The sequence below is a fragment of the Lepidochelys olivacea genome (genome assembly GCF_965140295.1).
Source record: "Lepidochelys olivacea isolate rLepOli2 genome assembly, chromosome: 4".
Classification (NCBI taxonomy): domain Eukaryota; kingdom Metazoa; phylum Chordata; order Testudines; family Cheloniidae; genus Lepidochelys; species Lepidochelys olivacea.
Window position 1 is genome coordinate 106,414,252 of NC_140414.1, and position 14,986 is coordinate 106,429,237.

General features: G+C 40.3%; 1 protein-coding gene across 1 annotated transcript in view; it reads right to left on the bottom strand.

Annotated features, from left to right (window-relative positions):
• The window catches only part of DTHD1 (death domain containing 1), a gene marked incomplete at its 3' end in the record, with an annotated part of 34,803 nt that overhangs the window by 13,443 nt on the left and 6,374 nt on the right, over positions 1-14,986 (bottom strand). The window contains exons 5-7 of the mRNA XM_084625762.1: positions 13,070-13,234; positions 10,634-10,923; positions 8,556-8,800 (exon numbers count right to left, since the gene is read on the bottom strand). Of these exons, the coding sequence (XP_084481888.1) occupies positions 8,556-8,800; positions 10,634-10,923; positions 13,070-13,234 (700 nt within the window). The remainder of the gene's footprint in view (positions 1-8,555; positions 8,801-10,633; positions 10,924-13,069; positions 13,235-14,986) is intronic.

The window sequence follows — 14,986 nt, forward strand, 5'->3', positions numbered from 1 at the left end:
AGCTTACTAATTTTAATTGCTTTGCAAAATTGAATTATCGTAAGATCAGGAACTATGGCTGGCGTAACTCTGCTCCCATTGAAGCTGGTGGGAGCAGTATAGGGCTAATGCTGAATGCTTCTGAAAATCTCATCCTAAAGCAAAGGAAGTACAAAGTACTAATAGTTTAAAACAACGTTCTGTATTGACTACTAGTGTGACTCTTGTTCCCAATCAACCAAAGAGGGAAGAAAGATGCATCTTGAAAGCAAAAATAAACTCCACGTATATAATAGTGCTAAGGGCTTTAATACTTAATGCATGCTAAAAGGACAGACCCTTTCAGGGGGGCTATGACAACCGGAATAGTAGTCTACAAATAGACTGGGCTGTATTGTTATCCCTATACCAATACCATGCACACACTCTGCGTTATCAATATGCCAGAGATGAACAGTACTAAGTAGAATGAGCATTGTGTTTACTGTGCCTGTGAGATACATGGTAGTATAACCACTGTACAGGATTAACATAAACCTCATAGAACTGGGTAGAGAAGAAACAATGTAGCTTCAGTGTATCTGATAAACAGAAGTGGGTTACATATTCTGAAGAAACAATGCTGTAGAAGTGTATTATATACTTACTGTAATATGGCAAGTGTGTAATATAGGCAGGAAGTTAATTGTGCATGGGGGGAAGTAACTGATTAAATTTCTTGATGAAATGACATAATTTTATTCTCTGCACACTAATGTGATAAGGGTATTGTAACTGCTTCATTAAGTACATCAAACACTGTGTATTAACATCACATGGAATTTGAAATTGCCTGCAGTAAGTTATCAACATTGCTATTGTAATTGCATTTGTAAGCATATGAAATTGTATGGCGGGCCATGAATGCTCACACAATTGGGGTTGGGGTGCAGGAGGAAGTGAGGACTCTGGAGTGGGACTAGAAATGAGGGGGTTGGGTGGGGATGGGAGGTGAGAGCTCTGGGTTGGGTTTGGGGTGTAGGAGCATGCTCCGGGCTGGGACCAAGGGGTTTGGAGGGCAGGAGGGGAATCAGGGCTGGGGCAGGAGGTTGGGGGTGGCTCAGGGGTGCAGGCTCCAGGCAGGGCTTTCCTCAAGCAGCTCCTGGAAGCAGTGGCATGTCCCCACTCTGGCTCCTACATGGAGGTGCAGCCAGGCGGCTCTTTTGTGTGCTGCCCCTTCCGCAGGCACCACCCCTGCAGCTCCCGTTAGCCGTGGTTCCTGGCTAATGGGAACTGCGGGGGCAGCACCTAGGGCGGGGGCAGTGGGCGGAGCAGAACCCCCTTGCTGCCCCTAGGTGTAGGAGCTGGAGAGGGGACATGCCACTGCTTCCAGGAGCTGTGCGGTGTGGCCCCCCAACCCTACTCCTCAGCTGGAGCGCCAGAGCAGGGCAAGCCCCAGACCCTGCTCCCCAGTGGGAGCTCGAGGGCCGCATTAAAACAGCTGGCGGGCTGTAGTTTGCCCACCCCTGACTTATATGCATACCTATCCTTGCTTGTCTAGTTTTACTTGTTTTATTAAGATGCTTTTGTTCTTTAGAAGCCAAAATCAATGGGAAGGACCTCTATATAATTAAAATTTGTGGATCACACCACTGAGCTTAAAAATTAGGATGAACGTTTTATAACAACTTGGCCTACAGACCTTTTTGCCATGTTAGTAATTTTAGATCAGGTTATAAAGCACCTTAGCTAATCAAAATCTTCCTTTTAGCTACTAGAATATTAAACTGAGTAATCCATATTATCAGACTCATGGAACCCTTGTCCTTTGCTATGCCATTCTGTTTTTGACTCTGTCGCCCTCACTTCCAATGGCATGAGTCAAACTGTGCACTCTCGACCTGTGCCCACTGACTTCCCTGTAAGCTCTTCTGGGCAGGGGCTGAATCTTTCTTTTTAATGTATTTTGTTAAATGCCTAGCAGAATTTTTGGTGCTATAAAATAACAAATCATCCTAGCTTTGCTATGCTATCCCAAATCACATATAAAGATCAAAGAATAATGACACAAATTGATTAAATACAAAAATGATTGGCTTTCATTGTAAGCCAGATTCTGACTTTCAGTCAAAACAAAGTGGAAGGAAAGGCCTGGTGCTTACCCAAATTCAGCATTGCACAAACTATTGCAAGAGTGTTTCTTTCTTTGGCTCATATCTCTTTGTAGCAGACTCTTGGATGGGGTGTTTGCAGGGACTGAATCCAGAATCCAACAATCAAAATATAAGTCCTGTACTGCTTGAACTAAACCTATTAGCTGGAAATAGCAGCAGCCTCAAACTTCACATTGGCAAGCCAGTAAAGGAGGACGAAAACTCTTTGGATTATACTTCCCCCATGCTTGGGACTATGAATCCCAAATGTCTACAGTTCATAGCAGTGGAATTCCCCATATGGAACATAAACTCATAAACCACTCACGTTGACCAGCCAAAAAGAAAGGACAAAGGCCTGGTTTACACTACAAAGTTAGATCAACGTAAGCTGCCTTGTGTTGACCTACTTGTGCATGTGTCTACACTTACATTTGTTTCCCACCAATGTAAGTACCCAGTTATGGCAACCTACTAACCCTGAGTAGCACTGATGATCGATGTACTGAGGTTGACGCAGCACAAGTGTACAAACTGTTAACTATGTTGACCCGAACAGTCCTCCAGCAGCTGTCCCACAATACCCAACACTGATCGCTCTGGTCTCTATTGTAAACTCCTCTGCCCAGGGATTACATAGACTGGAAGGCCCCCTCCCATTTAAAGCCCCGCACATTTTTTTAAGTGCCTTTTCCTAAGTGCACAGCTTGGTGAGCACACCTAACAACTCTCCATTGTTTTATGTAATTTCCCAACCCTCCGTGTTGGCTACATGCCCCAGCTTGGAGTAGACAGGAGATATTGGATCCTTTGGGGAGAAGAGACTGAGCAAGCACAGCTCTGGACCAGCCATAATAATGCTGACATCTATAAGCAGATCTCCTGGGGGATGCAGAAGAAGGGATATGAGAGGGACCAGTAGCAGTGCTGTGTGTAAGTGAAGGAACTGAGGCAGGCATACCAGAAAGCCAAGGAGGCCTTCTGTCAATGCTGTGCCAAGCTGCAGACCTGCCACTTTTATAAAGATGTATGTCAGACTTGGTGGAGACCCTACCACCACCCTGCATGCCACTCTGGATTGTTTCACTAAGCTTATGACCGAATAAAATTCTATTATTTGGAACATAATTAATCTTTATTAGTTCACAACATATGTCGCAGAGTGCCTACCAATTCTGAAGGCACCCACTTGTTGCTGTACAGTGTGACACATCTCATGGGATCAGTGACAAACACACTGTAATAACCATAAATCAAGCACCACACAATTCCTAACAGGCTCCCAAACAGCCAGGCCAGATACAGCACAGTGCACAACACAATATTGTGGTTCACTGTTAAAGTAAGAGCTCCTTCAATGCTTCCCTAAGCTGCATAGTTCTGCATTGAATTCTTCTAATATCCTTTGTGTCTGGCTGTTCAAACTTAGCAGATAGCCACTTTCCCCCTTTGCTTCACACATATTATGCAGCACACAGCCGGTATCGATAACCACTGGGATATTTTTCTCACACGGATCAAATCTTGTGAGTAAACGATGCCAGCAGCCTTTCAATCTACCAAAAGCACATTCAACTCTCATTCTGCACCTCCTAAGTTTGTAGCTGAATCTTTTCTTGCTGCTTTCAAGGTGGCCTGTGTACAACTTCATGAGTCAGGAGAGCAAGAGGTAGACTGGGTCTCCCAAAATCACTATTGAGTGACATTTCAACATTTGCTAATAATCATCTGGTAGTTGGAGGGGGGGTGCAGAAGTCCCTGCTTGTAGCTTTTTGTGTTCTTAAAGATACAAGTGTCATGCACTTTCTGTGACCACTTCACCAGGGATGCATCACCAACATCAGGGTGATCCACCAATGTTTGCATAACCATAGAAAAGTAGCCCTTTCTGTTGATGTACTCTGTAGCAAGGTGGTCTGGTGCCAAAATATAGGGATATGCGTGCCATCTGTCACTCCACTACAGTTTGTTGAAAATCCATCCAGTATCCATCCAAGGTTTTTCGCCTTCCTCTGTAGCATGGGGGATGGGTCACTTGCTGGAGGAGTCTCTCCTTCTTGAAGTCTTTAAACTACGATTTGAGGACTTCAGTAGCACAGATATAGGTGTGAGGTTTTTTGCAGGAGAGGTGGGTGAAATTCTGTGGCCTGCGTTGTGCAGGAGGTCAGACTAGATGATCATAATGGTCCCTTCTGACCTAAATATCTATGAATCTCCTGCATGTTGCTGAGAGTCAGTCCTGCCTAGCAGAGTTGATTTAACGGCCCTGCATACTTTCATGACAAGAGCCCCACAGTGTTTTTTCCAACTCCAAAGTGATTGCTATCAGTCAGTGGGTAATTGGGCATTACAAGTTTCCACAGTGCAATCACCACCATTGATCCACTATTAGTGAAGCTCTCATTCTGGTGTCCCTACACTGGAGGGTTGGGGTGAGCGTGGCACACAGATCCAGGCATGTGGCCTTTTGCAGCTGGAAGTTCTGCAGCCATTGCTCATCATCCCAAGCCTGCATTACGGTGCAATCACACCAGTCAGTGCTTGTTTCTCAGGCCCAGAAATGGCACTCCATCGTATGCAGCTGCACTGTGAAGGCCATCAGTGACCTTGAATTGGTTCTCCAAGAAATCATCATGTTCCCTGCTGATTCATTCTTGCAGCTCAGCAAATAGCGGAGGATCATGGATCCTGTGCTTGCAATGCTTATGACAATAGTGGAGAGCTGTGCAGGCTCCATGTTTCTGTCAAAGATGGTGGATAGTGAGGAGGGCCATACAGGTTTTTGGAATTTTGAAAAAGTTTTGACAATTATGAGACGGAGACTGTTAAACACTGAGAAGTTGACACCTTGGTTCCAGGCCCCCCTGCATGATTTGTTTCAACCCCACCATGCATTGCCAAAACTTCCTAAAAGACTATATGCTGGACACTGGCAAGTTGCACACTGGGATACCTATCCATGGTAAACTGCTCTGTGCATCGATATAAGCACTCTTTGGGTGGATGTGCAGTGCTGACGTAAGGAGACAAGTATGCCCATGCAAGCGTGATATGCTAATTGCGGTGGCTTAATGATGCTGTAACTTGCATCAACCACAGTTTGTAGTGTAGACATGGCCAAAGTCTAACCCTGTATTCATGAGGGTTTCATTACCACTAAAATGCAAATGACATTCCCATTGCCCTTTTGCACGTAAACCAGGGGTAGGCAACCTATGGCACGTGTGCCAAAGGCGACACACGAGCTGATTTTCAGTGGCACTCACGCTGCCCGGGTCCTGGCCACTGGTCCAAGGGGCTCTGTGTTTTAATTTAATTTTAAATGAAACTTCTTAAACATTTTTAAAAACTAAAAAAAAACACTAGTTGAGTTATATATTCTAGACTTATAGAAAGAGACCTTCTAACAACATTAAAATGTATTACTGGCACGCAAAACCTTAAATTACTCGGCACACCACTTCTGAAAGGTCGCTGACCCCTGATGTAAACCAATGTCTTTTAAGAGACCGAAGTTGAATTAACTAAAGTACTTCCAGTATTTGTCCTTTTTCTTGCTAAGGTTAAAAAGGACAGAAGGCAATTTAAAATGGCAATTCTTGCCAACTGTTTCTAAACAGATGTTGGTTCTGTACACAAAAAATATTTGCAAGAGAGAGAGATCTGATTATGATGCTATTTATTCTACTCAGTCTTTTGTAGAGACGCATTTCATTTTTTGGGGGGAAGTGAAGTGCAAATCTTGCCATATTTGAGCATTTCTAAGAAATTACTTTTTTTTTAAATATTTTCATTCAGGGCAGAATCTGATCCCTTTCAGTCTCTCCTAAGTTTTTCTCCTAAAAACTCATCACTACAAACTAGAGGAAGTTTCTTTGGAAACCCAAGGCTTGCACTGATCCCCTGAAGTTATGTATTACTTCATACATACTTCTGTTATATATTTCCTATCAAGAAACACATTTTGAGAGTAATAAGGCCTATCTTGCTCAAGGGAATTTTGAAATTGCTATATTCAATATAGAAACTGCATAGCAGAAAAAAGGTTAACTTATTCTAGATCCACAGAAGAACTACAACTCTGACATTTCATCAATGCTTACAAATAAGCAAGGAAGACCCAGACTTATTCCTGGTCTATTCCATTCTAATCTGTAGAATAAATGCGCATACTGCAATTTCAGAGTTATTTAAAGCAGCCTGATACACACTTTGAATTCTGAAGAGGCAGGTATAGAATTAGGACACTTTGAGCCATATGGTGGCTGGCCCTGTGCAGACTTTCCCATCACTTGTGCCCATTTGCAAAAGGCAAGCCACAGTGAGGCTAGTGAATATGGTACCTGTTAAATGACTTGTGCTGCGAGCACCCTAAAAGGGAGATGGCTCCACGCCCCACACAAGCTAGCTCTGCTGGCCAAGCAGGAAGGGGGAACGCATGCTGCACCTTTTCTGAGGGTGGCAGACATTCTGCTACTGCATGTGTTTATCTGGGAACTCGAGGAGAAATTGTTTGCTGCTTCAGCCAGAATTCCCCATGATGGCATCTAAGAATGGCGTGTAAGGAAACCACTCGAAGCAGACTGTTTTTTCTCTACCTCAATTCAGGCCCCTCTACTGAAATTATTCAGATTGAGCGGGCTCATTTTTAAATATTGAACCCTCAAAATTTACTTCCAGGGATGTGTTGGGGGGGGGGGAGTCTCTCCAATAATAGAAGTTTTCCAGTCACTACAGAGCAACTACCAAATTACCAGTGTTCCCGTGCTTGCTTCTTTCATAACCATTGGTATCAGTTCAGCCTTAACTTCCTCACCACACTGGGATTGGAAGGTTGTATTGATAGCAAAGATGACCGTACATTTAAATGGGGCGGGGGGAGCAGGGGCACATGTAATTACTGCAAATTGATAGACTGTCCCATCAGGACATATAAGGGCTCATGTTCTTTGCAATAGAATACAGAAAGCAATAAAAGGTCTTGGCAGGTGATTAAGTACCAAAGCAAAGCTGAAGCACTTGATACCTGCAAATGTGATTTGTTTCAAGTACCATCCAATGTCATACATAACATGATTCTTATGCACCAAGATGAAAGAAGATGGAATAAACCACAGAACTGGGGTGGGAGGAGGGAAGGAAACAAAGTGAAGCCTGGGTCCAAATAAATAGATTTTCTTTAAGTATCCCCTTTGACTCTCCAGGGAAGTGCCACATATAACTGTTGTAGATCACTTGTGAAGGAAGGCTAACTTTCTGCTGAAAAATTAAAATAAATAAATAAAAAAGGAAAAGGAATATATTGTCTTTTATAACGGAATTTTGAATTATATTTTACTTAAATAAAACGTATCCTGGTGCAAAAATGTACACAACTTAATTCAGTTTCAACCTTTAGATAGCAAAAAATAGCAGAGGGAGAGAGAAATAAAGAGTATGGTAATGGGGAAACAACAACAAGGAAGGCTGTTTCAGATCTGCAGAAAAGGGACTCATAGCAAGAGTGGTGAAACTACGTAAAGGGACAATGGTGGGAGACTAGTGCTATAAACGTGGGAGGAATACAATGGGAAATGGAGACATTGACAGTTGATGTAAATTGGCCTTGACTTTGATGGAGCTATGGCAGTTTACAACATGGTTCACAAGGTCTTGCAGCAAATCTGGTGAGGATTTTAAAAACAAACAGAAGAGTTCTGTAATAAATTGGGAGATGGAGTAGAGATGTTTGAGGCTGAAGGTGACACAATTGGTATTGGAGGTCAATTGGCATTTCTTTATCTGGAGATCTGGGTCTTGAGGAGGCAACCAGTGACATTACAATGGTCAAAGTGAGAGAAGATTGTTGAAAATCTTATGCATGTCTTAGAGATGGAGACAAGCCAATAACGCACATGACAAAGTTACAGAGACTTACCGGGCATGCAAAGGGATGGAGTATTCAGGTTCAAAGATAACCATATATCTATGGATACTTAAGGAAAATGGATAGTCTAAATTCTTCCCTGAGCTCCCCGTGAAATTGTGGCTCTGCACCTTCCCAAACACTGGTCTCTGCCTTAAAGGCATGGTCCAGCCCCCATATATTTAATAATAACTTCCGATACTGACCACTTGTAGCCATTCCATGGTATGTTTTGGAGAGCAGGGGGCGAATTGCAGTGTCCTGGATAAACTTCAACTGGGGAATTCTCCCCACAGTTTCAGCTGAATGAGATTCTTTATTTCCAGTCCTAAATTAATACCCAGTGGAGCTGTGCAAGGTGAAAAAGCTACTATGTTTCACCCCCGCCCCCAGTAGTGACATTTTATAGATGGGTTATTTCTGTGTCTGACTGTAGATTGTAAAGCAAATTAGGATCCTTACTGATAAAGGATATATCAATCTCACAAAAAATGTCTGGAAGAGAGAGACTTCAAATAGTAAGGAGTTGTGGAACTTACCTTTGGTAAGGTTAGTGCTAACTTGCATAAAGGTGACTGGTCCTGATAGTCATCAGGCAGAAGGGGTTGATCCCACTTCTTGGCTATTGTTTCTCTGCTCATTTTGTAAAATACTGCAGTTCCCTTGTAATGAGGTGAGCTGTAGTTACCAAATTCATCCACTTCTTGGAGTTGGAGCTCCAGTCTGGGCTTTCTTTGTGAATGAAAAGTAAGCCTGTAGGCTTTTCCAAAATTCTTCCCATCATCTGTATTCATTATAAAAAGATGTATTTCTTAGACTGAGTTTTAATGTCTGATTCTCCGGTATATAAATACAAAATCTTTTGCGGAGCAAGATAAGTCAGTAGGACTTATACAAATAAAATCATACAAAACAAATTGTATTCAGGCCTGGGACCTAAGTATGAAACACAGAGCAACAGCTACACTTTCCTGGCCACTTAAATTAACGGTTACATTATCTTTTGCAGTTAGCTGCCTCATAGTGCCTCTAAGGAGAGATGTGTTGCTGCTTGAAAAGCAATGCACATGGAGATGATAAAATTAATGAAATACAAACCATGGAGAGACAAGAAATGAAAGTCCATGTTGACAATGAAATTAGTACGAGCAGAAGAAAATATTGTATCTAAGGCTCTAGGAAACAATGTGTACTATTTTGTTAAATGTTACACTTTTTGAGGTGAGCAGCTGGTCAAACTTCAGGACCCTTGAGGATGTTCCAGTTGGGAGGGAAAATTGATGATGGAATCAGGTACCTTTGATGCAATCTTGTTTATTTACAAAGAATGGACAAAGTCCTGTTTCCCTGAACACAGGAGAAACCAAAAAACAGGACACACTCTCCTTGCACACTGGTGCAAACTCCTTCAGCCTGCACTCCCTCCATCCCTCCCTTACCACTCCACCCCCCCCCCCAAAATGTTTTCTCCTTCTATGTCACTCTCCTGTTTCTGGCTCTCTCAGACCTATTCTTGCCCAAACAATAGCCAGCAGAGTTCTCCACCTACATAGCTCAAATTTTTGAGTAGCCTTGGATGCCCCTCTTTGAGACTGCTATTGTTTCTTATATTTAACCTGAATGAAGGGAGGCTGCTATACTCATCAGTTTAAGGGACTTTAACCCAACTGATAACATGACTATTTGAGATGTGTATTGTCATGTAAGTAAACCTTGTATTATAATGACTACAGAAAGGGGGAAGAGTTGCATGTACATCCATAAGTTTTGCATTTCCCTGTTTTTTGAGTACTTAACTCTGCAACCGTAACATTTTCTTCACATATTTTGTATAACTATGCAATATACTTGCAAAGCTAATACTATTTTTTTCACACTGATTTTCTTTGGATGGGTTTCCCTGGGAAGAATTTATGTAATGTGTACAATGTGACCTCTGAAGGTGGTAAGCTACACCCTCATAATTAATTTTAAAACCTGGCAAAGAAGAGCATAAATATTTTGGGTAGGCTTTTCAAAAGTGCTTAGTGTAGTGAATAGTTTTTACCATGGCAATAGTGAATGACAGCAGTTAGACCAACTGTGAGCACTTGTGAAATTTCTAAACAATAGGCTATCATCACATGAATTAATTCAGAGGGCCACCAGCAACAACATTAATATGCCCTAGATGCCACTATCCCTTAAAGTCAATTGAGTTACTCCAGATTTACACTGATGTAAATGAACAGAATCTGTCCTTTTTTATTTAAAATCCATTTAACCCCAATGAGATGTTCTTAAAATGACCATAAAAGAAGATTAGTAGAAAAGGGAGGGCTATGGGTAAAATATTGACCCTATTGAAGTAATTGACAAAATACCAATTAATGTTAAGTGGGCTAGGATTTCACCATATGAACTTCTTTTCATGTAATCAGAGTGGAGTGGTTGCCTATCGAATTACAAGTTTACAAAAAATAAGGACTGAATGACAACAGTGAAGTGTGCCGTTTCAAAGAATTACCTAAATGCAAGCTCACTATTTGCAACAGGTGGAAGCAAGACAAAGTTCTATATTATATGAGATCCGTTCACTTGATAGGTTGTATTTATGTACAAGAAATGGCCAGTTTACCTGAGGCAAATATGTTGCCACTAAATCTAAAATGAATCTGCTCTCCTTCTCTTAGTTGAAACTGTTGCGTTGGTTCTGGAGGACCAAAGTATCCCTCCTCACGCAGGTTTTGCAGCTCCCAGTTCAGTTCTTTGGACAGAACCAGTGAAACAACTATTTTATGAGGGTTTTCTTTTTTCCGATATAGTACGACATTAGCCATGGTGCTGCGAATGGCTTCCTCCAGAGCCTGCATAAATAGAACTAGATGTGTATTGTCCATGGCAAATGAGAGGCGGATGACAATAAAGCTGCATTAAGAAGAAAAGAAGAGAGAAGAAAATAAGTAGTCCCTGAGGTGACACTTAATTCTTTATTGAATTATAAATCATTTTATTTACCTTTTGCAACTTATCAAGCAAGATAATATAGTGGTTCAGGTAACTGATGACCATTCTATAACATTTTTCCTCCTCAAGGTAGGAAACAAATGCTCAGATTAGTTTTCTGGAATATGACATCAGGCCAAAAGTCAAGCTGTTCAGGATTGAAAGCTTTATTGAAACATTCCCCTGTTGTACCTCATTTTTCTCCCACTAAAGGCCATAGGTAAAATTTTCAATTGTGAGTTTGGCACTTATCTTAAGTCCCACTGACTTTCAACAAAAATCCCATTGATTCCAACTGGGCCATTTAGTAGTAAATTTGAAAGGGAAACAAAACATCTTTTGTGCTGTGTACCTTTTGGATCTTATTGCCAGAGGATATTATTGAGTTAAAACAAAATATGAAAGGCTAGATATGTATATGAATAACTCATGCCTCAGAGCATAAGATAACCACAACTTGGGGGCAGGAAAGAATTTTCTTGCTGTCTTACAATACGCTATTGAATAACTAAATGATCTTGGTTGTAATGGGAAGGTTATACCTCCATCTGAAACATCCACCAGTGGCACTGACTGCTGTTACACAGAATATTAGAATAAATTCTCAGTGATCAGTTCAAGTATGTTAATCCCTATGTTATTTCAGTTCTCATGAAAACTCAAAACCCAGCTGATGAATCAAAATATTGTAATTGGAATAAGAGGGTAACTGGTTTTGAGGGAAGTAGAATTAATGTGTATCAAAAATGTATAGAAATGATGACTAATATATAGTATGTAGGATCTTCAGCTGAAATATATATTCTCATATTTGATCAACTATATTGTAATTGCAAAGTATAGTATGTACATTACAGAGAATAAATACAAAAGCCATCTCATTTCAGACCTTTATATCATACTAAATTAAAGATTTTAAATAAGTATTTAAAACAACATGAATTTATATATTCGTTTCATTTTATATTTTTAAGATATGATGAAACGGAGGCAATTTTTTTTACTTATTTTAATAGCAGTATATTTATGATTCAATATGTAGGGAACTGGTTTTTTCCCATGTTTCTTCCTGATGTGTTTACAGAGCTTTTCACTTCTAGAGCCATTTAGAATATTTAGCTGGATGGAACAATAATGCAAGATACGATAAGCCTCTCTAACAACAGACTCAGATGTAAATCTGGATATTTGACATGAGTAAGATACACAACTTGTTGCTACTTGTATGAAACTTGAGTGTTAGGTGTTTAGTGTTAGGGCATATCAAAATATCCTCTATTTTGCTTTCAAAATGACACAGTAATAAACTACAGTGAATGACAGAGGTAATTGCTGCACATGTACATAGTAATCTGCACTTTCACCAAACTCCCAAATACTTCCCAGTTCAACACAATAAGGTCTTTATTCTAATGTTCATGGTTTTGAGAACACAGTCCTTATTTTTGCAGAACTCCCATAGACATCAATAGGGATTTATCCTGCATAAACATAGCAGCACTAAACCCAATATGTATGAAATCATGTGCATAAATTCTGGGGAAAACAAATCACAAATTGATTTTCAAAGGTTTAAATGCATTTGAGTCAACTGTGGTTAGACTCAGGTTGTTTTGGTTCCCAGGCATGATCTATCATACAAAATTTGTTGGCAGAATCTTTACATAAACAGAGAATTTTAAGTGAATACTGGAGAATATATGTCAACCTGAAATCTTAAAACTGACAGTTATGCTCATCCAGCCAGGGAGCAGAAATACTGTCCAATCAAAATTAATTACTATAACTTAAATTTCAGATGTCAAGTGCATTCTGTGTTATGTTTGTGCACAATATGCAGATGAAAAATTATTTACCAAAATAATTTTTGGCATAATTATTCATAACATACAAATCTAAGAAAGTCATCCGTATCTCATGAAACATTTACAGACTGGAAGAGCCAAACTTTGGCAAGTAAAATAATTCTTAGTGAATGATTTCTCAACTCTAGTAAGTTCCCATTCATTAATTTCTTTGGATATGAATCTTTTACCTAAATAATTGAATGAAATTATTTATATGTTACCTTTCTAAATACTCATCTACTTCAAATGATACAAGTCCATTTCGTGCATTCCGCACAATAACATCATCAAGCACAACCCACTCCTCTTCTTTGCTTCTGTAACCCAATACTTTCAAGGATTCACCAAGATTCTCTCCATGTTTTCTCACAGAGGCACTCATTGCCCTGGACAACCACAAGACAGGAGAAATCATTACAAAGGTTAAAATAAAGCTCTGTGGATATTAAATACTTGTGTTGTAGCAGTGTCTTTTCCCTTCTCTTTAATCTGCCTAGCTGCAGACCATCTGGGATGGTTTGTCTCTTACTGAAAAACTGCATCTAGAAAATGGCATGTATGGACTGGTTTGCGGGTATACTCAGGCTCTGTAGTTTGGAAAGGTTCATGTCCAAATGAATGTAGTTAACCTCTAGTCTAATATTGAGCAAAACTTATATCAAGGTTTGCTTTTGACAAGGTCATCTGATTTACACTGATCCACCAGAAGTGGAAATACACGTTAGCCCTGTGTAAAACCAAAAGTCTGATCTTGGGGAAAATAAAACTAGCCTTCCAAAACTAGTTATAGTTGTTACGTGAACCAAAATATAAACTCATAATAAGACAGTTAACAACAACTGGGGAAATTACAGACAATTACACACTAAGATGCTGTCTATCGGAGCCAGAGAAACACAGCAGCTAGGAGACATGGTTTATTTCTGACTTCTTCAGCTAGATCAGAGACCTCAGCAGAAAGGCCACCTATCAAGGAAGAACAAAATTAAAATAGTTTCTGCTGAACTGGAGTGAACAGTCTGATCACATGGGACAGACTCAATCAGGGTCACAAAAAAACCACAATGTGACTTCCTCCACCCAGCCTATCCCTATAAACAAAGCTTGAATTTTAAGGGCCCAATTTTCAAAAAAGCTGAGCTCCTTCACGTCCTGTGGTCTTCAACTAGTGCTGTGGGAAATCAGGTGTTCTGAAGAAAGCCTAAATATACTCTAAAAAATGGCCTGAGAAATTCTGCAGATATCCAAAGAAAGCAAAAGAGTTTGCATCAAGATTATATGGACACTGCACAGTATTTCATGAACATGTATGTTCAGTGGTTGAGCTTTTTGGACAAACTACCTCCCTTCCCCCGCCCCCCATACCTGTGTCCTTCAGACGTTTTGTTTTAGTTTGAGCCCTGTTTTGTATAGATCCTGAGTCTCTTTCTGCTCTACATTACATGTATGTGGTATAAGATTATGCTTTAAAGAGTTCCAAGACGTTTATTGGTTAAATATAAAATGGTTCAAAGTACTAGGAATACGTGAAAATAAGTTGCAGTTTGTTGTTTTATTTTGTGTTAATCCAGGCCTTGAACACTATGTAATGTATAGGAGCAGAAAAGCTTAAAACTATGTGGCTCGCTATTCTTAGGCCATTGAATCAAGTTATTCAGCCACATTTAATTGTGTTTTGAGACATTTTAGTTTGACCCCTGTTTTATACTCTTTCTCCTCTGCATTACAGGTATATTTGTACTAACTGAAGTAATGAAGTATCCTGGGTCTTCAAGGAACAGAATCCATGTTACAGGCACACTTCAAATTAGAACCTAGCATAAATTCAGGTACATCTGAAGTTCAAGTCATGTACTTTACACAGCTCTAGGCTGACAGCATTGCTAAGTGTGGGCAGGTGAGATGCAAGCATTTGTGCACTATCGAACACCCGTGGTACAGGATATCAGTTTAGAACTTTCTATAAGCAGTGATGACCAACCTTGCCAAATCACAGGGTGCATCTATGATGAGGATGAGGGTCTACAAGGGATTAGAATGAGACTTAATCCTTTTTAAAAAGTGATCTAAGGAGGTTTCCAGAAGTGAAAAATTGGAACAGTTATTCCCTTTACCACCTAAACCCCTGCTTGTGCGGC